The sequence below is a fragment of the Diabrotica undecimpunctata genome, chromosome 6 (genome assembly GCF_040954645.1).
Source record: "Diabrotica undecimpunctata isolate CICGRU chromosome 6, icDiaUnde3, whole genome shotgun sequence".
Taxonomy (NCBI): domain Eukaryota; kingdom Metazoa; phylum Arthropoda; class Insecta; order Coleoptera; family Chrysomelidae; genus Diabrotica; species Diabrotica undecimpunctata.
Window position 1 is genome coordinate 14,193,644 of NC_092808.1, and position 25,890 is coordinate 14,219,533.

Below are 25,890 nucleotides of genomic sequence, written 5' to 3' on the forward strand. Positions count from 1 at the left end.
AATCGGAAAGAAGAAAGAAATCGTGAGCACAATCAAACAAAGAAAGCTTGAATATCTAGGCCACATATTGAGACACGATAAGTACTGTCTACTGCAAGTGATTGTCCAGGGGAAAGTAGACAGTAAGCGAGGGACAGACAGGAGAAGACACTCGTGGCTCCAAAATCTGTGGAAGTGGTTCGGGCTCACATCGGTCGAACTATTCAGAAGCGCCGCAAACAAGATCAGAATTGCCATGTTGATAGCCAACGTTCGCAACGGACAGGGCACTTGAAGAAGAAGAGCCTTTATTCTTAAACAGAGGTACTACCTTTGCAGTTTTAAAAACTTGAGGATAAGTATTACAAGATATTAATTGGTTTATTAAAGTTGTTAGAGGTTGAACAATTATATTTTTAATAGTTTTAATAATTTTTGTGTTAAATCCATCAGGATCTTTGCTGTTATTATTTTTTATTTCTGTAATAGCTTCACTAAAGATTACTGGCTGAAAACTAAAACATGGGATATTTTCCTGTGGTATATACTTTAAATAGACATCAAGAGTTAGCTGAGGAATCTCAAGTTCATTTATTACTCTCTCAGTAGTTGAGCAGAATGGCTATTAAAACTATCTGCCTTGAGTTTAGAATTATCAGTGAAAACATCAACAAGTCTCCACATAGCTTGTTGAGAGTTGCCAGAATTTTTTATAAACTTCTCAATAAAGTTTGATAATGGTACTTCTAGAAGCAATGGGATCGTTTCTTGGGATCAATCGATTTACAAATGATATAAGTAGGTAATCTGTACAGGTACAAAATATTTACAATTTCCAAAAAGGAGAGGATCAATTTATGGGTTTAGAGCAGGGGTCCCAAATTGGGGGACGTTTTAGTCTTTCTAAAATTCTAAATTAACCATGATGTTTAGAAAATTAAAACAAACCACTGTAACATCTGACTTTACACATAAATTTGAAATCGCTTGAAAGAATGGAATTTGAGCCGTTCCATGTGGCAATAGTGCGCATTTGACAACCGAGCGTTGTCGAAGTTGACTTTCATTGATTTCGTTGATTTGATTGAGAGAAGTTATTGTAGTCAAGATGAGCTTAGCAAAGAAACGCAAATATAAATGATGATTATATCAAATGTGGGTTTATTTGTATGCGTAAAGATAATGTCGAACATCATCAATGTGTAATTTGCTATGACGTATTAAGCAATGATGCAATGAGACCTAATCGTCTTGAAAGACATTTGTCATCCAAACAAATTCTTTTAAGGACAAACCAAAGAATTTTTTTGCTACAAAATCTGAAAATTTAAAACGCATGAAGTTGGATAGTACTGGTTCTATGGCTCAGTCTTCTGAAAAGGTGCTTGAAGCTTCATATGAGCTACCACTTCTGATTGCTAAAGAAAAGAAGAGCCATATTATTGGAGAGACGCTTGTTAAACCGTGTTTGACAAAAGCAGCTGATATTATTCTTGGAACGCAGAGTAAGCAAAAGTTATCTCAAATACCTCTTTCTGACAATACTGTGAAACGTCGCATTGATGATACGATACAAAACCAGGTAGTTGATGCATTAAAACAATCGCCATTTTTTGCTATTCAGCTAGACGAGAGTACAGACATAGCACAATGTTCTCAGTTAATTATTTATGTTTGGTATATTGAAAACGTGATAAGATAAAAAATATTCATAAATATACATAGACGCAAGAAACACGAAAGCTGAAATCGATAATAGACTACATAATAATCAAACAAGATACCACAAAAAGATAAAAGATGTACGAGTCAGAAGAGGAGCAGAATGTGGAACGGACCATAAACTACTGACAGCAAAAATGGGCATTAATTGGAAACATAACAAGACCCCCTCTACAGAAGAACCGTTGAACACTATAAGAGAAAAACAATACAATATAGAACTACTCCAAGATCAATCAATAGTAGAACTATACCAACAACGTCTAGACCAAAAATTAATAGAATTTAGATACGGCAACATCGAAGAAATATACGAGCTTATAAAGGCGAGTATAATAAAACAATCAGCATTCGAAGCCCTTGGAGAAAAAGAAGATATAACAAATAAACAGCACTATTATGAAATAAATAAACCAACAAAAAGCATAATTGAAGACAAAAAGCAATTATACAGAAAATGGCTGACTACAAACAACGATGAAGTTTATAAAGAATATAGAGAAAAATATAGAGAAGTGAAAAAACAAATTACACAACAAAAGAATGAAGAATGGGAAAGAACCTGCTTAAATATTGAAACATACATAGGAGGTACAAGAACTTCGGAATCATGGAAAGTACTGAGAGGATTGAAACAAAACTCAGAAGAAAAAATTAAATTGGGAAATATACAGGACAAAGAATGGAAGGACTATTACAAGGAACTGTTAACAGAACAAAGACCATAATTCATTGAAAAAAAAACAGGCGAAGACGAAGCACAATCCCCACAACAAGAAATAGAAATAATAGTTAGGGAAATGAGACCGTCCATAAAAGCAATCAAAAATAAGAAAGCACCGGGACTTGGAGGCATCTCACCTGAGCTTATAAAATAGGGATCAAAAAAATTACACCGGATGATAGAATTAATATTTCAGAAAGCCATAAATGGAGAACTGCTCCCAAATGAATGGATGGAGGCATATATTACATCTATATTTAAGAAAGAAGATAGAAAACAATGCGAAAACTACAGAGGAATAAGCGTAATATCATCAATAGGAAGATTATATGGGAAGATACTGCGAGAAAAGATAGAGCAAGCGATAAAAGGCAAAATCGGGGAGGATCAGGCAGGCTTCACGGCAGGAAGATCATGCATAGACCATATATACACACTGGAACAACTGTTGGAAAAGAAAAAAGAAAAAATAGAGATATACATTTAGCATTTGTGGACCTGAGAAAGGCGTATGACTCTGGACCAAGGTCAGAACTATGGGAGGCAATGTACAAATTAGAAATACAGACGGAACTCATAGAAGCTACAAAAGCTCTGTATAAAGAAAATAAAGTGTCCATTAAAATGGGAACAAGAATCATAGGAGACTTCACCACAACAAAAGGGCTCGTGCAGGGTTGTTACACATTTCCAACCCTATTCAAAATATACTTAGAGAAAGCCTTGACTACATGGAAAAGAAAATGCGAAGGCATGGGAGTACCGGTACGGAACGAATACCTATATACGTTAAGCTTTGCAGACGATCAAGTAGTGATTGCACAAGACCAAGACGACCTCAGTTATATAATGAAGAAACTACAAGAAGAATATACCAAGGCTGGCCTAAATACTAACCTCGCGAAAACAGAGTACCTATCTACAGGTGAAAAAGACATAGAAGATCTACAGATTGATGACAACGTAACAATCAAAGGAAAGGATAAATTCAAATACTTGTGGTTTATAATCACGAAACAGGCAACAACAGAGGAAGAAATTACACAAAGATTAGGACAAACAAGAACAGCAATCCGACAACTTAACTCAGTATGGTGGGATAGACACCTAAATATGAAGACAAAAACACATATTTATAAAACATTAGTGCGAAGTATTATGACATATGGGGCTGAAAATTGGATTATAAACAAGAAAACAGCAGTAAGATAGTAGCAACAGAGATGGAATACCTGCGAAGATGCTGCAGAGTAACAAGAATGGATAGGAGAAATAATGACGAAATGAGGCAAAGAACATCAATATAAACAGACATACTAACATATATAGAACAAAAAAGACTAAAGTGGTATGGACATGTAAGAAGAACTAGAGACAGCAGATGGATAAAGAGAATAACCACATGGAGCCCCATAGCAAGGAGGAAAAGAGGACGACCCCGAAAATCCTGAAGGAACGAAGTAGACGACGCCATGAGTAAGAGAGGACTAAACGATGGAGAATGGGACAACAGAGAGAGATGGAAACGGTTGAGCGATGGAAGGCAGTGAATACTGTAGAATCCCTGAATATATATATATATATATATATATATATATATATATATATATATATATATTCATTCTATATATTCATTCTTCGGGATGCTCTTCGTTTATATTTGCCTTTTTAAGCACCTATTTGTGCGAAAAAGCAGTTTCAACAGTTATGGCAATTAAAACAAAGTATCGGAATAAACTTAATACTGCGTTCGCATTAAATTTAAGTTATAAAAATGTGTGTATTTATTAACTTTTTACTGTTTTACTTTCAGGACTGTGATTACGAAGCTAAATTATGCTAAACCAGCATTTTCCTCGAATCGTGGCCTCCGAGGTCGCCAGACATTACTTCTATGGGTTTCTCAATCTGGGCTATGCTTGAGAACAGAATTTTTGCGTGAATAGCGAAAACTTCGAAAATCTGAAACAATGCTTGCTTGCATTATTAATTCGATCGAAAAACTTTATTTGAAGTGTATTGGGATGAATGCTGAACATTTTGAACACTTATTGTAAATACATATTTTTTTTTGCAAATTTGCCAACTGACTTATGCGCACCCCTGTAGTTACAAACGTAAAATGTCACAAACAATAATTTCAGAAGGATGTCCTGTTACTTTTTGTACAAATAGGTTTATAGCATTTCAGATTTTATTTTAGCTAGTATTTACACAAGCAAAAATAACTACAAACACTTTTAAATATCATACTTTGTACACATTTCCAATATCTTTAATTATTAAGAATACTGATGTCAACGGACATTCCGTTACAATGACCGAGAAGCGAAAAAACCAAATGGTTAATATTTAATGGAATGAAACGAGGTCTAAATTGAATATTTAATATTTTAATTGTATAATTAACAATTCAAAATATAACCTGATAAACTAGAAATTGTTGTTGGCTACTAGAGCTACCGTTTCAAATAGTTTCTGCTTACTGTAGAATATGATCAGGTCTATGAGCGTAATATATTAGCACCACTTTATTACCGAGTTTCAGGTACGGGTTTATTTTCCCCCTTTGATAAGACGTCTCAAATACTGAAGTTTTATTCGGTTTTCTATTTTTTAAATACGAAGAAATTTTTAAACGTTTTTATTTTATAAGTTGCTTCAATATAATAAATATCCTTCTATTGCATTTCAATAAACTAATTTTAAAAATTTAAGGAGTAGTAAATAAACAGGGAATTTTAAAAACAAATTTATTAGTTTTAGTTTAGTTTTAAAAAAACAACACCGCTCACCTATAACTTGAATGCGTTTCGCAGCAAGAATACGAATAGTGGGCAAAGTCGGCGTATGATCGGAGACAGGTGGGAGTAGGGTAGGTCCGCGAAGGACAGGTGTGACCTGCGGCATTCACAGTCAATTCCTCTGCCATAAAGTCGTCTCATTGTATGATCGTATCGTAGTAACTTGAACACCAAGATAAGCGCCACGCAACAAGAATACGAACAGTTGGCAATGTCTACGCATGATCGGAGACAAGTGAGAGTAGGATAGGTCATAGGTCACGCGACGGACAGGTACTGGTACTCACAAGACACAGTCAATTCCCCTGCTGTACCCAGTAGGATCAGAAGACTGCATGCCGGCTGTGTCCAAGCCTTTAACGGTGGTTGCCAGGCATTTGTCGGAACTGATGATAAAAAACGCATGACTCAGTAGAAAAGATATTTTATTAACAATATTAGCCGAAAAACGGCTTCCCCAAACCAACCACGCCCCTATTATCAATATGTCCTTAATAGCGCTTGAGAATGACAACTCAATGATGGGGCTGTACCGTGCTCACAGACAAACAGTGGCATGTAATAGACCAGAACTCATAACTAATAAACTATCTAGAGAATGTCTACCTGCCGTCTCGGTCTATGTGACCGAGAAAAAATTGCGCTGCACGCCAGAAAGGTCTATTTAAATACACACTGGCAGATGGGCTGCAATAATCCGTCACATAAACCGAAACAACACCACAGTCACACAGACCGCGACGGCAGGCAACGTATTAAAGGGGAAACAATCACGCTTACCATTTCACAGTATTGATAATGAAAAAAAAAACAAAAAGAAATTTAGAAGTTGTGTCAACAGATGTATGTGGTCCTATAGATCCAGTAACACATGATAATAAGAGGTATTTTGTTTATAGATACGCTTATAGACCATTATTCACATTTTTTGTATGTGTTATTTGATTGAATACTCCTCAAAGGCTTCTAAAAGATTATGCTCAAATAATGGAATCAAAATTCAATTAAAGTACCAAGGAATCCAGAATAAAATGTCATTTCTGAAATTTTTAAGAGAAACATTGTGGAAAAGACAAGATGATTAATTTTTTATTCAAATTTAGATAAAATCATGTGGGGTGAAGCTGTGAGAGTAGCAGCATACTTAATTAATAGTTTTGTAGTTAAGATAATTTTGTAAACACATTTAATAAACATCTAAACACATTTTATAAACTACCACCGAGGAGATTGTATACATGGAAGGCACCAGCAGATAAACCCCATAACGTAATTAGAAACCAGATAGATTATATATTGGTAAATAGAAGATTCAGAAACAGTTTTAAATCTGTCAAAACATATCCAGGAGCGGACATTGAATCTGACCACATACCTTTAGTGGGAGTCATGGATGTGAGACTGAAGACAATAAAGAAAAAGTCTAGACCTAACTACGACATGACAGCCCTGCAACATCCGGAAGTTAAAAAGCAAGTGGGGGAATATATTAACAACCAAGTTAAACAACTAAAAGAAGAAAATAACATCCAACGAGAAATCAATCAATTCGAAGAAATAATTAAAAAAACTAAACAAGATCTGCTAAAACCAAACAAAGAAACAAAGAAGAAATCTTGGATGACTCCAGAAATCCTTCACTTAATGGAACGCAGAAGGTTAATTAAAGGAAATAAAGATGAATATAAAAAAATGCAGGCTTACATCAGAAGAAAAATAAGAGAAGCTAAAGAAAAAGAAGCTGTAGAGAAATGTAAAGAAATAGAAAGACTACAAGCCAAGCATGACACTTTTAATGTACACAAAAAGGTAAAAGTAATAACGGGCACTTTTAAAAAGCGAACACAAATGAAACTCATAGACACCAATGGAAAATTAATCATTGACACCCAAGAGATGAAAGACAAATGGAGAATATATTTGGAGACACTTTTTCAAGATCAAAGAACGGATTATAGGCATCCATTTTCAGAGAGGATGACGGGCCCGGACATACTTAAATCCGAGGTAGAAGAAGCAATAAAACGGATGAAAAGCAGGAAAGGTGTAGGGCCTGATAATATCGAAGCTGAATTTTTAAAACTCTTGGAGGAAGAAGAAATAAATTGGATCACGGCTGTCTTCAATAAAATATACAATACAGGAATCATCCCTGATAAATGGCTAGAATCAGAATTCATAGCGATACCTAAAAAACAGGGGGCTAAAAAGTGCGAAGAATATTGAACAATCAGCCTACTGAGCCACATGTTGAAACTGTTTCTTAGAGTCATCCATGGAAGAATTTATAAGAAGTGCGAGGAACAAATATCGGACAGTTCGGCTTCATTAACGCAGTGGGTACCAGAGAGGCACTTTTCGGAGTACAGGTACTGATTCAAAGATGCAGGGACGTTAACTGCGACGTATACGCGTGCTTGATCGACTATGAAAAGGCATTTGACAGAGTTCAACATCAAAAGATGATAAACATTTTAAAAGAAGCAGACCTGGATGACAAAGACCTCAGAATAATTTCAGAACTATACTGGAATCAGACCACATACATGAAAATTAACGGAGAAGAAACAGATCACATAAAAATACTACGTGGAGTTAGACAGGGATGTATCCTATCGCCGTTGATATTTAATATGTACTCAGAGAAAATTTTTAACGAGGCTCTTTACGGAATAGAAGAAGGCATCCTTCTAAATGGTGAAAGAGTAAACAATGTTAGATATGCCGACGACACCATGGCGATAGCAGATAGTTTAGAGGGACCTCAGAGGCTAATGGACAGAATAAACGAGTACAGTCAACAGTACGGACTAAACATTAATACACACAAAACGAAACAAATGATTATCAGCAAGGAGAATATAAATGGGGCTCATCTATACATTAATGGGACGCAGATAGAGCGAGTAAAACAGTATTGCTACCTGGGAACTATTATAAACGAACAGTGGAGCAATGTACAGGAAATAAAGTGCCGCATAGGAAAGGCAAGAACGGTCTTTAACAAAATGAGCGCCATCTTCAAAAGTCATAACATATCCCTAGATACAAAAATGAGACATTTGAGATGCTATGTTTTCTCTGTGTTATTGTACGGGGCGGAGGCATGGACGCTTACAGACACCACTATTAAAAAACTTGAAGCATTTGAGATGTGGCTTTATAGAAGAATGCTGAGAATATCATGGACAGCAAGGATCACGAACAAGGAAGTTCTAGAAAAAATGAAGAAGGAACCAGAGATAGTGTTTACGATCAAACGCATAAAATTGCAATATCTGGGACACGTTATGAGAAATCAGCACCGTTACTCCCTGCTGCAGTCTATATTGCCAGGTAAAGTCAAAGGTAAGCGAGGAGCCGGTATAGGGAGAATATCATGGCTGCGGAATTTAAGAACATGGTTTAAGAAAACCTCAACGGAGCTGTTTCGAGCCGCAGCGAACAAGGTCATGATTGCCAATATGATTTCCAACATCCGAAACGGATAGGAACCAGAAGAAGAAGAAGTTAAGATAATATAGAATTGCAGAAGGGTGTTGGTAATTCTATATTGGATCTTTTTAGTTTGGCTGAATGACAAGTGGGTCAATGAATCAAGAAGGAGTTGAAATTGTAACCAGGTATTATTGTTACAATAAAAAGGTTTATTTTTGTCAACGTATCCTTTGTAATATTAAATGCATGCAAACTTAAAAAATGCATGCTACAGATACCAGAATCCAGGTGTTCAAGATCAAACTACTCCATTTATCACTCATATCGATAAGACGCCTGTTACACAAAACAAAAAAAAACTGTTAAGAAGGAATTAAGAAATAAACGAATTGCAAAGAAAACAAGACGTCTAAAAAGAAAGGAATAAAGACAACAATAGTCACTGAAAAGAAATCAAATACAGGAGGCACGTGCCATTTCAGGCCAAAATTGGTTCAAGAGCATGCATTTTTTGTAGGACAATGAACTCTCCACTGCACTAAATTTATACTTAAATCATAAACTATAATAAATAAAAACTAAGCTTACTCGATATATTATCCTACAAACAACTATCGACTGACTTTTTCGTTGAGGCATTTTTGTAAATCACAATTTAACCACAAAATCACTTCTTCCATAAAGTTTTTTTTGGGTATGTTAACAATACAACAGCTAGCTACTAATTATTGTACAAATTATTTAAAAACATTTTATACCTATACGTAATGTTAATTTAACTCATTACCATTCGGAAATGTCGTTTTATCAAGACCAATTATTGGATAAAAAAGGTTTACGATAAATGATATCTATATGGATAAGGTTGTTTCGATATAAATAAACTAGGTGAACTATAGTGTAGTTCTTAATCTGTGAGAGCACAGTACAGAGTAATCCTTACAATTTTACTTTCCTGTTTTAGCTTATAATAACAATAGGTAGAGGAGAAGGTACAAATATGGGCTATGATACTAATATGGGCTATGATACTAATATGGGCTATCGCAATTAATATGAAATACACACCACCATCTATACGTCAATATCTTGACTAGACACTCTTTAGCCTAAAATAATAACTAATAAAGCTTACAGTGACCTAGGTCCAGTGACCGTTGAAACAATCACATGTTAGTGTTGAAGCTGTTCAAGAAATTTTTCAGGTATGTTTTTATTTCAATTTTTTTTCGGTGAAAACTAAGGATAAAATTAATATTTTATCACACATCGTAAGCGAAAGGCTGCTATTTTCATAATATTTTTGACTTTTTCCTTTAATTTGTGTTGCATTTTAGTTATTAATATTTGAATATATGTTTGGTTATGTTGCAATGCAATGCAGCGTGGTGCTACAAATATGAGCTAGCCCATATTTGTATCAGGTTAGTCTACAGCGTTTTTTTCTTTGCAGAATGCCTAGAAAAAGTATTGTTAGTCCAAAACAACGAAAATACTTGGATCCAGATAGCACTAAATCTGCTATTAAAGCTATGAGAGATAAAACGATGGGTACATTAAAAGCAGCTAAAACTTATAATATCCCGAGATCTACAGTGCAATGGTTAGCAAAAATGACTGAACTGAGTCCAGATGAAGCAGTACTTAAGAAACTGGGAAGAGGAACTATTCTTGGCCCAGATTTAAAAAAAAATGTTTGGTAGACTATATCCTTCAAATGGAAGCGAAATTCTATGGTTTAACGGGGACTGATATCAAACGAATGGCATTTAATCTGGCTGAATCAAATGGATTAAATCATCATTTATGCAGTTAAAAAAAAGCTGGTAAGTAGGGGTTGGCTAGATTTGTTCTTGGCGCGTCATCAAAATACATTGGCTTTAAGGAGACCAACTGGAACGTCTTTTGGAGGGGCAGCTAGCTTAGCAAAGAGAATGTTCAAATATTTTTTGATCATCTGGAAAAAGCATATGATAAATACAATTTTTCCAGTAATCAGGTTTACAACGTAGATGAAACAGGCCTAACCATTGTGCAAGATAAAATTGCAGCAATAGTGGGGCGCAAAGGAAAGAGACAAATCGCATCACTGACTTCGGCTGAGAGAGGATCATTGATCACTTTAATTACATGTATGAGTGCTGGAGGGAATTTTATCTCACCCATGTTAATCTTCCCAAAAAGAATATGAATGTGTAACTCATGAAAGGTACTCCTCCTGAATCGATATCAGCCGTTAATCCTAGTGGTTGGGTGCTGTCTAATTTATTTACACAGCGGTTTAAACACTTCATAGATACCGTTAAACCCTCCAAAGAGTTTCCTGTACTTCTTTATTGGATGGACACTACAGCCATACTCGCAATTTAGATGTGATCAATCTGACAAGGGAGAATAACATAGTTATAATTTCATTACCTCCACATTCAACACACAAACTGCAACCGCTAGACAAAACTTTCATTGGAACGCTCAAGGCATACTATAGCGAAGAAATCAGGAAATGGTTACGTCATAATAACCTAGCCCTCTCTCAGTACGATATTGGAGAACTTTTTGGCAAAGCATACCTTAAAAGCCAAACTGAAGAAATTGCTGTAAATGGATTCCGCGCTACTGGAATTTATCCATTGAATAAGACTGTGTTCTCGGATGCAGATTTTATTGCAGCAGAAATTGAGTGTAACAACCACAGCCATGTAGAACCGCAAGCTATTGAACCTGCTATCCTACCAAAAACACCAGAAGCCAGCAACATCAGTGAACCAGGTCCTTCTGGTTTGCAGAAGTTTGTAAGTCCGCAAGCTATTTAACCTGATATCCTACCAAAGACACCAGAAGCAAGCAATATCAGTGAACCAGGTCCTTCTGGTTTGCAGAAGTTTGTAAGTCCGCAAACTATTGAACCTGATATCCTACCAAAAACACCAGACGCCAGCCAAATTAGTAAACCAGGTCCTTCTGGTTTGCAGAAGTTTGTAAGTCCATTTGAAATATCGCCAGAGCCGTCGATCAGGAAAAAATCTAGAGATTTTTTCTCTAGAGAGAAAAAAAGAAAGCCGCAAATTTGAGATGATTCTAGAAATACTGCAAATAGTGAAACAAAGATTTTCGGCAGGATTCCGAAAAAGTTACGGAACAAATGACCATCTACAAAGTATAAAAACCCTAATAGAGAAAGCAGTGAAATACAATAAACCTCTAGTTCTATTTATCGATTTTCACAAAGCCTTTGACACAGCTGAGCTAAGCAAAATATTACAGGCGCTTAAAGAATGCAGGCTAGATTATAGATATACTAAATTATTATACAAAATATACCTGCAGGCAACAACCACTGTCAGATTACATACTAACAGTAATCGCATAAAAATAGAACGGGGGGTTAGACAAGGAGACCCAATGTCACCTAAACTTTTTAATACGGTGCTAGAACATGCTTTTAAGAATTTGGATTGGATGACAAAGGGAATAAAAATAGATGGAGAATATCTAAACAACTTACGTTTCGTCGATGATATACTTATAATAGCTGAAGATCTAGGTATGGCAAGAGAGATGGTGCAGGAACTCGTTGTGGCTACATAAAGTGTAGGTTTAAATATAAATATCTCGAAAACAAAAATCATGACCAATTTGGTACCCAACCAGAACATCAGTATTGGTGGGAAAGAAATAGAACTCGTAGATAGATATAAATACCTGGGACATGAAATTATGATTGGCAGGGATAACCAGACTCATGAACTGAAGAGAAGAATCGGCCTTGGGTGGGCAGCATTTGGAAAACTGAGAGAAACTTTTAAAAGTGAGCTGCCCACATGACTAAAGAGAAAGGTATTTGATCAGTGCGTCCTCCCAGTCTTGACGTACGGAGCAGAAACACTTACCTTAACAAAAGCAGCAGCTACCAAACTGAGAGTCACGCAGAGAAGAATGGAGCGGTCCATGTTAGGAATAACTCTGCGAGACAGAATAACCAACGAAGACATCAGGAGAAGAACCGGAGTGATTGACATCATCGAGAAGATAGCCAGACTAAAATGGAGATGGGCAGGACACATAGCCAGAATGACAGATGGGCGATGGACAAAGAGGTTATTGGAATGGAGGTCAAGGGAAGACAAGAGAAGCGTCGGTCGACCACCTACAAGATGGACTGACGATTTAAGAAGACTCAATAAAAACTGGATAAGAGCGGCGCAAGATAGACGGGGTTGGAAACATGAGGAAGAGGCCTATGTTCAGCAGTGGACTCTTGAGGCTGGATGATGATGAGTGAAACAAAGAAGAAAGTATAGAAACAAAAACCCATAGAGAAAAACATAAATTAATATGAAACAAAATGAAAGAGTCTAAGAAAAATTGAATGATGGAAACATGCATTGAGATGGAGGAATTACAGAAAAAACAGGATCATTATGACTGGTATAAAAAAGTTAAAGACTTATCTGGAAAATGACGAACAAAAACAACTAATTGATTTAATTAACAAAAACAATAAACTTTTTTAGAATAGTTTTTTTTCTTTATTGACATGTAGCGAGGTTGCGTGAAAACTGCGTAATGAGTGGGAACCGTTATTTTATTCTAGCTAGGCAGAAAATAGGTTTTGGAAAATACATCCTCCATAATACAGTCCATGTGTGACTGGCCATGTGTGAAGTGTGCGGTAATTGTGACCTCCGTAATTTCGATAATTTCTTGACAAGACTTTTTGATTATACACTTAGTAATTGCAACTTTTCTTTTAATTTCGGAGAACAGTAGGTAATAATAAATATATTTACATCATAATTGGCTCCCAGAGCAACGCTTATCAAGCAAATACAGCAACGAAGGCCGACTACACGATTATTATACCTCTACATTTATTTCTTGTCGTTGTTGGACGCCGTGCTTCTGTAACTGCATGCAGCATTGTGCGGATACTCTCTTGGCATCAACTCAAAACTTGATAAATCACCTACTGAAACTTTTTGCCTTTGGTTCGTTCGTTCGTTCGATAGCAAAACGTAGCCAGAGGAAAAATTGCCTCCGTGCCAAACGGTTTATTTACGACATTCAGTAGAATTTTCGAAAACCGCGTCATTATAGATTAAAGTGAAAGAGTATAAAAATTGGAAATACCTATCTATGTACAGCGATAACGTGTTAACCCCGGTGTATCGATCCTGCAGTAACTGCGATGACGCTAAATCGTCTGAAAAACACTAAAAATTTTGAATATACCGAGTGCCTTCTTTCATACCTTTTCATATAGGTAGACGAAAAGTGTCGATTTCATACCCACAAACCTGAAACTTGTTTTAATCGATAGATTGTGATGCCAACAGGCTATGTTTAAATGTTTTCCGACAATTTTCATGTCAACCTATTTATTTATATCAATTTTTAAACAAATTATAAAAATGACTATATTCGCTTCAAAACTACTTTTTCTAATAATTTGGGTTATTTTCAGACGAAAGCTATTCTTGTGGGTATATCGTAAAATGTTTACTTTAAGCGTAAAATGCAAATAAACAATTAAAAATGTCAAAAAAAAAACCAATTTTAGCCGTTTTCGAGGCCATTTTTCAATAGGTTGGACAGCGACTTTAAAAAACAAAAACAAAAATTATGAGATGAAAGCTTAAATCAAGTAGTGTGATAATACGCAATCCCATTTTCATTTTATATTGCAAAAATCACTTAAAAAATCCATAAACAAATATACCGTTGCGTTTCGGCATATACAGAGAGGCCCAAAAGTCTGGAAACGGCCAATTATCTCGTAAATTGCTAGTAATAATTGTACAAAATTTGAGGTACACCTATTTTGGGATACGGAGATTCCATATTTGATATTTGCAATGTTGCCAGATTTGCCGTTTGTTCACCATCACATTATTAACTAAAACTGGCAGTAGTTGTGTTTCGAAAAGTTATGCAAGATAAATTGCTTCTCTAAAATGGCTCTTAACAGAACGAATTACTATTCTAATGATGAGAGGGTACGGTGACAGAAAAAGATCTTATTGTGAAGTAGCCAACTAGGTCAATGATACTTTCCCAAACCGTTCTCCTACTCATAAGGCGACGGTACAAAAAAATTTAAAGCGATTTGAGGAATGTGGAGAAGTAAAGAATCAGGTAGACCGAAAAGAGTCATGAATGACAGCAAAATTTTAGATATAATGCAAAGTTTTGTTGAGGATCCATATACATCCTCACGCAGCATTGCACAAGTACATGATGTAGGTCGTTCTTCAGTCTTACGTGTATTACATAAGAATAAACTTAAACCATGCAAAATCAACTTAATGCAAGAATTAAGTGAAGATGACTTCGATCGTAGATTAGAGTTTACTGAGGTAATGATGGATAAAATTGAAAAGATGAAAATTTCGTTAACAGAATATGTTTTTCCGATGACGCAACCTTTACACTGTGGAAGTGTAAATCGACACTTGTACTGGAGTGACGTAAATCCACACTGGATGCGTGAAAACCATACTCAAAGACCACAAAAATTAAATGTATGGTCAGGTATAGTAGATACTCAGTTAATTGGGCCATTTTTTATCGAAGGAAATTTAACGTCAGATAGTTACGAAATGTTACTTAGAAATGAAATTGTACCTACACTGAGAAACTTGTTTGGGCCAATTTTAAACAGATATGGTTTCAGCAAGATGAAGATCCAGCTCATTTTGGTGTAAATGGTTGGCGTTATTTAGAATAAGGTAGAATTGAATGGCCTCCACGTTTACCTGATTTCAATCCTAAAGATGAAAAATTCAGTTTACAAAACTAAACCAGCAAGTCTTGCAGAGCTAAGGCAACGAATTATCGATGAATCTAGAATAATTTCTAGACAATCTAAAGAAATGTGGTAGACGCATTCTACCATCGATTAGGGTACTATCAACTCACAAATGGAGCACATTTTGAACACTTGATAAAGTAACCATTATGTTAAAAGTGTTGTAATCTATCAATTGTTACGTTTTAATGTAGTTGAAAATAGTTAGAATTAAAAAATTTATTGAGACAATTAGGTGTTGCCAGACTTCTGTTTTATGTAGGTATTTAAGGCCTTCCAGACTACATAAAATCATAAGTGTTACATATGGTTGAACTCGTATTGAATAGGAGATTCCAATAATGACTGTATATACAGTTTGATGAATTTGAAAAACCAAAGTTACTAATAATATACGAGAAACGGCAAATCTGGCAACATTGCAAATATCAAATATGGAATCTCCGTATCCCAAAATAGATGTACCTCAAATTTTGTACAATTATGACAAGCAATTTAAGAGATAATTGGCAGTTTCCAGACTTTTGGTCCACTCTGTGTAGACTTGAGGCATTTTTAAACCTTAACGTTTGAAACACATTGATTATTTTTTACCCACAAGCTGAATATTGTTTTAATTGAAAGAATATGATGTAGTTCAGGAAATGAAGCTCGAAAAAAGTTAAAACCTCGCAATTTTTTCGTCCTGCATGGATTGAGTTGAAATTTTAACAGAAGGTAGGTGATAGCCCAAGGATCAAAATCTATATCGAACCGAAGTGCGCTGAAGGGTTTTAGGGGTGAAAACTACCCCCAATTTTCAAAAATTATAAAATAACATATTAAACCTGAATATGGGTAAGATTTGGTTTGAATTAGTTAAATAATGATTATTTTATACTTTTGAATAGAGTTCCATCATATTTCAACCCTTAAAAAGCAACCCTTGTTAGAGATTAATGTAAAAAAATTACTAATTCTAAAAAAATGATTTCGCCTTGGATCGATTTGGATAAAAATTTGGATTTAAGCTCAACTCACCCTCTGCTTTATAGTTTATGTCATGCCGATGAAACCTGATGGTTCTTAGGGGTGAAAACTACCCCTAATTTTCAAAAATTGTAAAATAACATTACAAATCTTAAGATGAGTGAAATTGGGTTTGGATTAGTTAAATAGTGATTTTTTTATACTTTAAAATACAATTTCATAAATTTTCACCCCTTAAAAATCAATTGTTATGAGTGCTATAGGTAAAAACAATTTTTTGCCAAAATTTTGCAACTTTTCAACTTTTGAAAATCACCCTTTACAACATTGCAGTTTTTATAAACTAATTTAATAGATATAAATTCAAAAAAGTAGAATTAAATACAAAAAAATTTATCAACATAAAAAGGCACCATATATTCTTATACATTTACATAAATAGTTGAACATATTTACATTTATAGGTAAAACAATTATAATATTAATTTTATTCGTCATCAATTACATCTTCATCGTGATCTATATCTGTCATCCTCATTTTCTTCAATTATTGGTGGACTATTATTGCACCCTTCACCTGAGCGCCCAGAACAAGTAGAGTTACAGTATAAACCAACTTTTCTGCACCCACATGAAACGCCGCATCCTTTTTGGCATTGGCAAAAAATAATTTTCAAAAGTTCATCGGGTGCAGGTTGTTTGTTCATGCGTACGGGTAATAACAACAAACCATCTTTGGAATACCATCCCCAATCTGTTGCTCTGATATTTTCATTGCCAAGCCACTGTTGAATTTGGTAATAGCATCTTTTTGAATGCTCATCTAAGGCATCAACAGTGGGCAGAAAGGATGATAGCTTAACCGCACAGTTTTTCGTTGTAGCTTTGATGAACTGTTCGTACCGCATCTGCTCGAGAAAAGCTTCCAAATCATTTATTTTTTTTAACTTGGTAAGCTGCGTGTCTTTAACAGTTCCGTACAACATTATTGCACAGTATCTGCCAGCATCTAAAATATCTTCAAACTTAGCAGTACTACTGTAAAAAATTTCGGCATGTTCCCTCATGTCCGGTCTTTTTTGAAGAATATCAAAAAAATTTTTTTTGCCTTTATTGTAAAAAGCAGATACAGTATCACAGCCAGTAAAAGCATGGGAAAAAGCTATTCATTTTGAACTATCTGGGTACCCTATTTCAAAAAATTAATTGGTTTTTTTAATGTATTTCCTTCATTTTTAACGATAGAGTGTTTCTTCAAAAACGATTTTGTAGAGGTTTTTAAGAGCTACAAGGATCTGTGAATTAAATCTTTTTGGAACCCTTGGTTTTTAAATGGGGTGAGTTTAAAGGGCTCGAAAAAGATGGTGCTTGATCGTAAATCGATGCTTTAAACGGCTATATCTCGCCAAATATTCATTGTACAACAAATCTAAATAAAGGAAAATTTTAGTCATTAAAAAAGCTGCAATTCAGTATATTTTTATTTTTTCACATATTCAGTATTTTCGGGGATATTTAAAAAAAGAAGGGTAAAAAATATGAAATTGTAAATCGTTTCTCGCTTTAAGCTGTACTTTTTCTAAAACTAAGCATTTTAAATGGGTCAAACTTCTTGGACGTATTAACAATACATGTACAAAGAGAATTACAGAAGGGTGAAGATCGATTTTAATTATGGGTGTAGTTAGGGGGTTGTTTTCATCGATTTTTTCGTAAAAAATGAGCTATTGATCTTATTTTCATCATAACTCACTCAATTTTTGAGCTAGAGTCTTTTCTTTTATGATAGGTCTATTTATGCTCTTTAAAAAAGGTTCTATGAGTTTTCTTCCAAAAATGCATCATTTTCCCGATATTTGACTTTGAATCTTTCAAATTTGGCATTTGAAGAAAACCGCTGAACATTGATAGGCCGTATTTCGGTTCCTATTATATCGCAAAAACATTTTAAAAAATGAATTGTATTTGTCTTTTTAAAAGCTACAAATTTGTTCTCTACAATTTTTTTGATAAAATGCACCATTTTCGAGTTATTCGCGAAAAATCGATTAAAAACGTCGATTTTTTCGTCTAAAAGTTGTTACTTTCAATCGCGAATAACTTGAAAAATATCAGTTTTACAAAAAAAATGTATAGAACATTTTTTGTTTAAACGTAAAAAAAAATTTTCACCCCCGAGATGGGGTGGCAACCACCCCCAAGGCTTTGGCGCACTTTGGTTCGATATAGATTTTGATCCTTAGGCTATTACCTACCTTCTGTTAATATTTCAAGTCAATCCACGCAGGACGAAAAAATTGCGAGGTGAAATGCTTCATTTCCTGGACTAATGTTACAACATTACAGTAAAAAGTTTACTATGGGAACCTGCTTATTTATAACAATAAAATTTCTTTTTTATTCGAAACGTATTTATTCTTTCGCTTAACTACCATTGTGATATTTAATTATTTATTTAAACTAAAAGAAAAGTATTTTGGTCGGACACAAAAATTAACATGATTTATTTATAATATTGAAAAATATATTCTTCATTATAAAATAAAATTTTTAGCTTTTAATCATAATCGAAATTTGAAATATTTAATTATACTAATTTTCTACAAAGTATAAATAAGCAAGTTCCCGTGGTAAACTTTGGGTAAAGTTTTTACTGTAATGTAGCATCATATTGTTTCGATTAAAACAATATTCAGTTTGTGGGAAAGAAATAATCAATGTGTTTCGAACGTTAAAGTTCAGACATTCGTCAAGGCTTATTATATTCCGAAACGTAACGGTATATCAATTTGTTTATGGATTTTTTAAACTGATTTTTGTAATATAAAATAAAATAGAATTGCGTACTTTGAAACTGCTTGATATAAGCTTTAAAATAATATATACAAAAGGGTCTGACCCATATGCAGTATGTATCTATAAATAATTTTTAGAATAAAAGAGTCTGATTTATGAGATAATAAAAACTTAAAAAGACATTTAACGAAAATTCGACTTTGCGGTAAAGTAAATATAGTACAGGGTTGGATTATGTTTGTCGAGGGAGAGAGGAATTAACTAAGTTTATTTTATATAATAATAAAATATTTAATACTTGAGACTTCATCTGAATGTGCTGTTTGATATTATCTCGTATGAGAATAACTTCGTTATCCCTCTAATCTCTTGTTTGATTTTGGAATCAATGATTGATGAATCAATTTTCAAGAATTGTCCAGCATTCTAGTGAACAATCCTGGTATATTTCAACAAAGCTGCTGGAAAATTGCCCTAAGAAAGCGTATATTTAACACATGGTTTGAATAGTAATTAAGACGTCGCCGTCGAGGCGTGCAAGTGCAACCTCACAAGTGAAACTTGCATTGTTCTTATCCAAAAATCGAACCTCAAATTCGTGCCTGCTCTACATTATACAAATTAACCACATGTATAGAATGTCATCGACGTATGAAGTTAGTCGAGAAATCGTTGGAAAATTGACTCAATGATTAACTATTGGCACGCAATTTAAATGTAAAAATAATGGGTTATAGAGGGTGACCCAGTAATGACGTATGCAACATACGCCTTGAAAAATTCTTTCAACTTCAATATCTAATCAAGTTTACATGATTGAAGTACATAAATCGTGTCATTTTGTCCTAGCACAAATCGTCAAATAGGTTCAGTAATTAACATTATAAATTCGGGTGCATTTTTTCGCCCATTATGAAGTTAAGCTTTTGGTAATTTTGATATTATTTGATCTTGTTCAAACGTGTTATAATATAGGTAGGTAGATGAGTATCATATTCGGTGCTAGAGTAGATTTCTATTACCTGATTCCTGATCCACGCCCAAGTTTATTAAGTTGTATATTTAGTTATATTAAGACTTGAACTCACAATACTGAGACTTGAATTACGTGGAGTAGAATTTCCTAGGAAACCAGCTTTAGTGACCAAATCCTGCATAAAATCAAGACCTGTGGTATTTCTACGGAGTTGTGGACAACTAAATAATCGATGCTATTCAAATGAATAGCAACTATAAAGAGATACAAAATATACGATTTAGCATATTTGATTCATCATAATCGAATGCCAAAGATGCAAAAAGAAATCAGAGAAATAGCCAAACAAGAAAGAAGAAAAGAAGCAAAGGTAAAAATCAGATACCACAAATTAGAAATAGATGACAAGGTGTTGAAATGGAATGCAAAAGAAAATAAACTCATAGATATTGAAAATGCTCCAAAAACTAGAAAAAGAAGAATGGATGGATAAAAAGGAAACAGACAATGCAAAGGAAGAGGAAAATGACTCAAGGTCTATTCAGAATAATAAGAAAAATACAAAAAAAAAGATAATAAAGAAAATGAGAAAAAACATTGGAACATGGAACGTGAGGACGCTGCTGAAAACAAGAAAAATGGAAGAATTTTCATTGCGACACAGTTAAAACAATACAAGATCGATATTGCAGTAATTCAGGAAACCAGATGAGGGGACATGGAAAAATCGAAAAGGAAAATTATACAGTGTGGTATGCACGCGAAGAAAAAGCGATATGGAGGAACGGCTTTTATGGTGATAGGAGATATGGTCCATAATAAATATCTATGCACGTACAGAGAACAGTGATGACTTGACAAAACAGCAGTTCTATGACACACTAGAAGAAAACGCTGAGAAAAGATATATTAATAATATATAGGAGATTTCAACGATGAAATGGGCAAAGAAAATTACTTGAGAGAGGTTGCAGGTGAAAACTCAATACATGGCACAACAAACAATAATGGAGAAAGACTATGTAATTTAGCAGCGGCATTAAACATGGACGTAAGTAGCACGAAATATAAACACAAATACATACACAAAATAACATGGATGAGACCAGGAAGTCTGGGGGGAAATCAAATAGATTAAAAAGACACAAACAATCGATAAATGACGTTAGATCTCACAGAGGGGCCAAAAAGCACAGAAAAAATGGGACGTGGATAAATTGAAAGAGAAAGACGTAAGAAGAAGATTTGTACAAGAAGTAAATACAGAGATGCAGTTCAAAGAACAACAAATGGAAGAACAGTGAAAAAAATCAAACAAGGAATAAACAATTCACAAAGACGACAAATGAGAAAAATACAAAGATCGATGGCAAAATTTAGGTACACTTACATGAGATTTTTTCATTAATTAGTATTTAATATGTCCCCCTTTTACTTTTACGACTTCCTGGAGTCTTTTAGGCATGGAATCCACAAGTTTTTTGCAATTGTTTGTGATTGCTTCATCTCTAAGCCACACCTTAATCACTGCTTCCACCATTTTTGTTTTTGTCGTAGTCAAATTTTTGCAGTTTAGCCTTACATATTGCCCACAAATTTTCAATAGAATTAAGGTCAGGTGAATTCCCAGGCCAATCAAGAAGGGTAATATTATTATCCTTGAAGTATTTCACCATAACCTTCGATACGTGGCACGGAGCTGAATCTTGTTGAAAAATTGCAGTCCCTTCGGCCTGTACCTCGTCAAGCTCTATAGCTAAGTGTTGCCCTAGCATGGCTTTGTACTTTTCACTGCTCATCATACCTTTAATAGGAATAAGAGTGCCAGTTCCTGAGCATGAAAAACAACCCCAGAATATTTTTTTGGTGGAATGTTTAACTGTTTGGTTAAGATGGCTAGCTGAAAGTGACTCATTGGCTACCTTTCGTACGAATTTTGATCGCTGGCCCTGCACTAGGAAGTGGGTCTCATCAGAAAATAACACTTTTCTCCAATCTTCCGCACTCCAATGAGCGTATTTTTTTGCCCAATTTAGTCTTTTCTTTTTCATCATAGGCGTTGTCAGAAGTTCTTTCTTCTGCGGTCTCAAGGCTCTTCTCCCTCCTTCTAAGAGACGTCTGCGTACCGTTGAGTCGTGAATTTTTATTCCAGCCTTTTCTAAATCTTGCCGGAGGTCATAACTTGTTTTTCTGGGATGAAATTTGTTATCGCGCAAAAGAAAGGCTTCATCTCGAGGAGTAGTCTTCCGTTTTCTTCCACATTTTCCTTTCCGCTGCACTTTAACTGATCCTGTTTATTTTTTTTTGTTTAATTATTTTGTTTACTGTACCCAAATTTACACAACTCCTTTGCAATGTCCCTCTGAGTCATTGGTGTATGCTCACTAAGTGTTAAGATCCTTTCTCTTTTCCTAGGAGTGATATCCATATTAAAAAGTTAAACCTGATTGCACAGTTAAATCAATGAAAATAACACCAACTTGCACATAACCTGAGATACAACAAAATATAATAATGATATAAAACACAAAGCACGTGTTTTGAACAATATACTAAGTTTTTGAGGTTTTGAGGTTATATTGTTTTTTTGACAAAACAGTTGACAGAATGAGCACAGCAGGTGTGCCAACTTATGAAAACAATTTCGATCTCTGTTCACATTAATTCGCACAATACTGTAGTTAGAGCAATAAAAGCACAAATAATTAGATGGTATGGACACATAATGAGAAGAGAGATTTAAAAGTTATAACGGAATGGATACCACCAGGTAAAACAACCAGAGGCAGACCTAAACTGAGATCTGCCTATGCACATGCACCTAGAATGCCAAATATAATTAAAAATTATCTTAAATAACAAATTTATTTAAATCTGAGAAAGATTCTCAGTGTTAATTTGTAGTATCATATTTTATATAAAATTTAACTTGTCTGTATTTATTCTAGTTCAGACTGAAGTACGTTTTAAACGATGGCCCTGTTTTAATAATATAATCAATTTGTTTTATTAGTTTTCCAACTTTCTACGGACAACCTTGGTTTTATCGGATTTTACTTTGGTAATCGGATACTTATTGTCTATTAGCGATAAAAATTATACACAAACGACGTAAAACATTATACCTTAATAAACAGAATATTTAGTTTTTTCTATTTGCTTATTATAACGCGAAGTTTTTGTTTTGGTTACAAACATCAAATCAATGATCTGATATGCATCATATCCATGATGGATGCGAGTCCACATTAAAGGTGCAAAATTTCCGGCCAATGATTTTTAAATGCATTCATTTTTTTTCGAATCCTGAGAAAACTAACAAATATTTTTGAAAAATTTAAACGCAGAATGAAAGATTACATTATTACCGAGGGCCGAAAGTCCCTTAGAATAAACAAAAAGTTTTTTTGAATGAGATATTTGAAATTAAAAATCACACCAAATTTTCTCTTTTTTTTTTCACCCCTGTAACTTATTAAAATAAACATTATAGAAGTTTTCAGGGACTTTCGGCCCTTGGTAATAATGTATTCTTTCATTCTGCGTTTAAATTTTTCAGAAATATTTATTAGTTTTCTCAGGATTCGAAAAAAAAAGAATGCATTTAAAAAGCATTGGCCCGAAATTTTGCGCCTACACTCTAAGCCGGGAATAGGATGTATGAAAATAAATGATAAAATATGCAGCAAATCAGACTCTAGGACATTGTTCCCAAACCTGGAGAGTGAAAATATTGTGCCAGGGCCATAAAATTATAGTGAATTTGAAAAAATTGTAGTAGATGAGAAAAAATAATCGTCAAATTCAATTTTATCGTATTAAATAATTGATAATGGTTATTAATTGTTTCGGAGAAACGGATTCATTAAGAATAGATTGATATAAGGTTGAATGCTCGAATAAATGAACTTTGATCAAATGAAAGGCAGATATCGAGCACAGTTTTATTAATTAAATCTTACCCAAGTACTTTCGCTCACTATAGCATCTTCAGGGGCATTTCGTCAATTTTGGCCTATCCAACAATCACAGAATGTCCCGGTTCTGAACCGGGAGCCATTCTCTCTCCTGTTGCCGACCATAATGTAGCTTCGCCTATTTTAAATAATTTTAAACGGTTTGTCCTTGTATAGTGTAGTGTTATGTACAATTTTATGTTTATGACATTTGGATAGGCCAAAATTGACGAAATGCCCCTGAAGATGCTCTAGGAAGCGAAAGTACTTTTCTTCTTCTTCTAGTTCCATGACCGTTATCGATCGTTGGATATCATGTTGGCTACCATATTCGCTATCGTGACTTTATTGACTGCAGCTCTAAATAACGATGTAGTTGATTTTCCATACCATTGCCTTAGATTTTTCAGCCATGATGTTCTTCTTCTACCAGGACCACGACTACCTTGGATATTTCCCTGAATGATCGGATGTAAAAGATCATATTTTTCAGGGTGTCTCATAATGTGACCGAAGTATTCCAGCTTGCGTTTCTTTATTATATTGACCAATTGTGTTGTTTGGTTCAGCCGTCTAAGGATCTCCTCATTTCTAACTCTGTCGACCCAGATTATTTTCAGTAGTCGTCTGTATACCCACATCTCAAAGGCTGGCAAGCGTCTAAGGATAGCCTCAGTTAAAGTCCACGCTTTCACTCCATACAGCAGGACAGGAAAGATGTAGCAAGATGTCATTCGAACTCTAAGGCAATGCTAAGATCGTGACTGCAAAGTACGTTTCTCATTTTTACAAAGGCAGCTCGGGCTTGTTCTATTCGGCTTTTAATTTCTGCGGTTGGATCCCAGCTCCCATTGATATTACTGCCGAGATACACGAATTTCTCTACTCTGCCCATTGTGGCATCTCTGACTTTTATACCGTCATTCTGTATATAATTTTGTTTGCTAACTATCATATATTTAGTTTTCTTAACGTTGAGTTTTAATCCATACTGATCACAAGTCTGTTTTATTTTGTTCATTAGATTTTGAAGGTCATCTCCGCAATTAGCAAGCACTAAGGTATCGTCGGCATATCTAATATTGTTGACGGTTACTCCATTCACAATAATACCTTCGGTTGTCTCCATTAAGGCTTCCTTAAATATTTCCTCCGAATAAAGTTAAAAAGTAAAGGCGACAATATACAGCCTTGTCTCACTCCTCTTTTTATATTTATTTCATCCGACAGTTCTTGTTCAACCTTTATTCTTGCCACTTGATGCCAGTATAGATTTGTAATTATTCGTAGATCTTTATCGTCCAATCCAGCTGTTTCCAATATTTCTAGCATTTTGTTATGTCTGACAGTATGTCAGAAAATACTTTGGCAAGATTTAATTAATAAAATTGTGCTCGATATTTGCCTTTCATTTGATCAAAGTTCATTAAGAATAAGCTAGAATCATGTCATTTGATGCCTAAATTTGATACTAAGAAAGACTATCGTCCACAGTGATTTTTTTTGTTATTCATCAATTTGTAAACATAATTTTTCATTTTATATTGACTATTTTGTTTTTCTTTATGTCCCAATAGCTGGAATAAAGGAATAAAAACAGTATCGTTGACGCTATCGAATTTTTTTCTTGAAAAGTAGAAACTGACAAAATCATCAAAATTTCAAAAGCGCTGAGCAATTGTCAAAATAAAAAAAAAAACAAAAATTTTCTCAAAGGT

At 34.5% G+C, this 25,890-nt stretch overlaps 1 protein-coding gene across 2 annotated transcripts in view; it reads right to left on the bottom strand.

The window, feature by feature from the left end:
* LOC140443157 (E3 ubiquitin-protein ligase AMFR-like) overlaps positions 1 to 25,890 on the bottom strand; it is a 105,931-nt gene that overhangs the window by 60,290 nt on the left and 19,751 nt on the right. Inside the window, exon 1 of one of the 2 annotated variants that reach the window (XM_072534252.1) lies at positions 9,256 to 9,432. The exons of the other annotated variant lie outside the window; for it this stretch is intronic. Coding sequence (XP_072390353.1) covers positions 9,256 to 9,306 — 51 coding nt within the window. The 5' untranslated portion in view covers positions 9,307 to 9,432. Of the gene's footprint in view, positions 1 to 9,255; positions 9,433 to 25,890 lie in introns of those variants that run through there. 2 annotated transcript variants of the gene reach the window in all.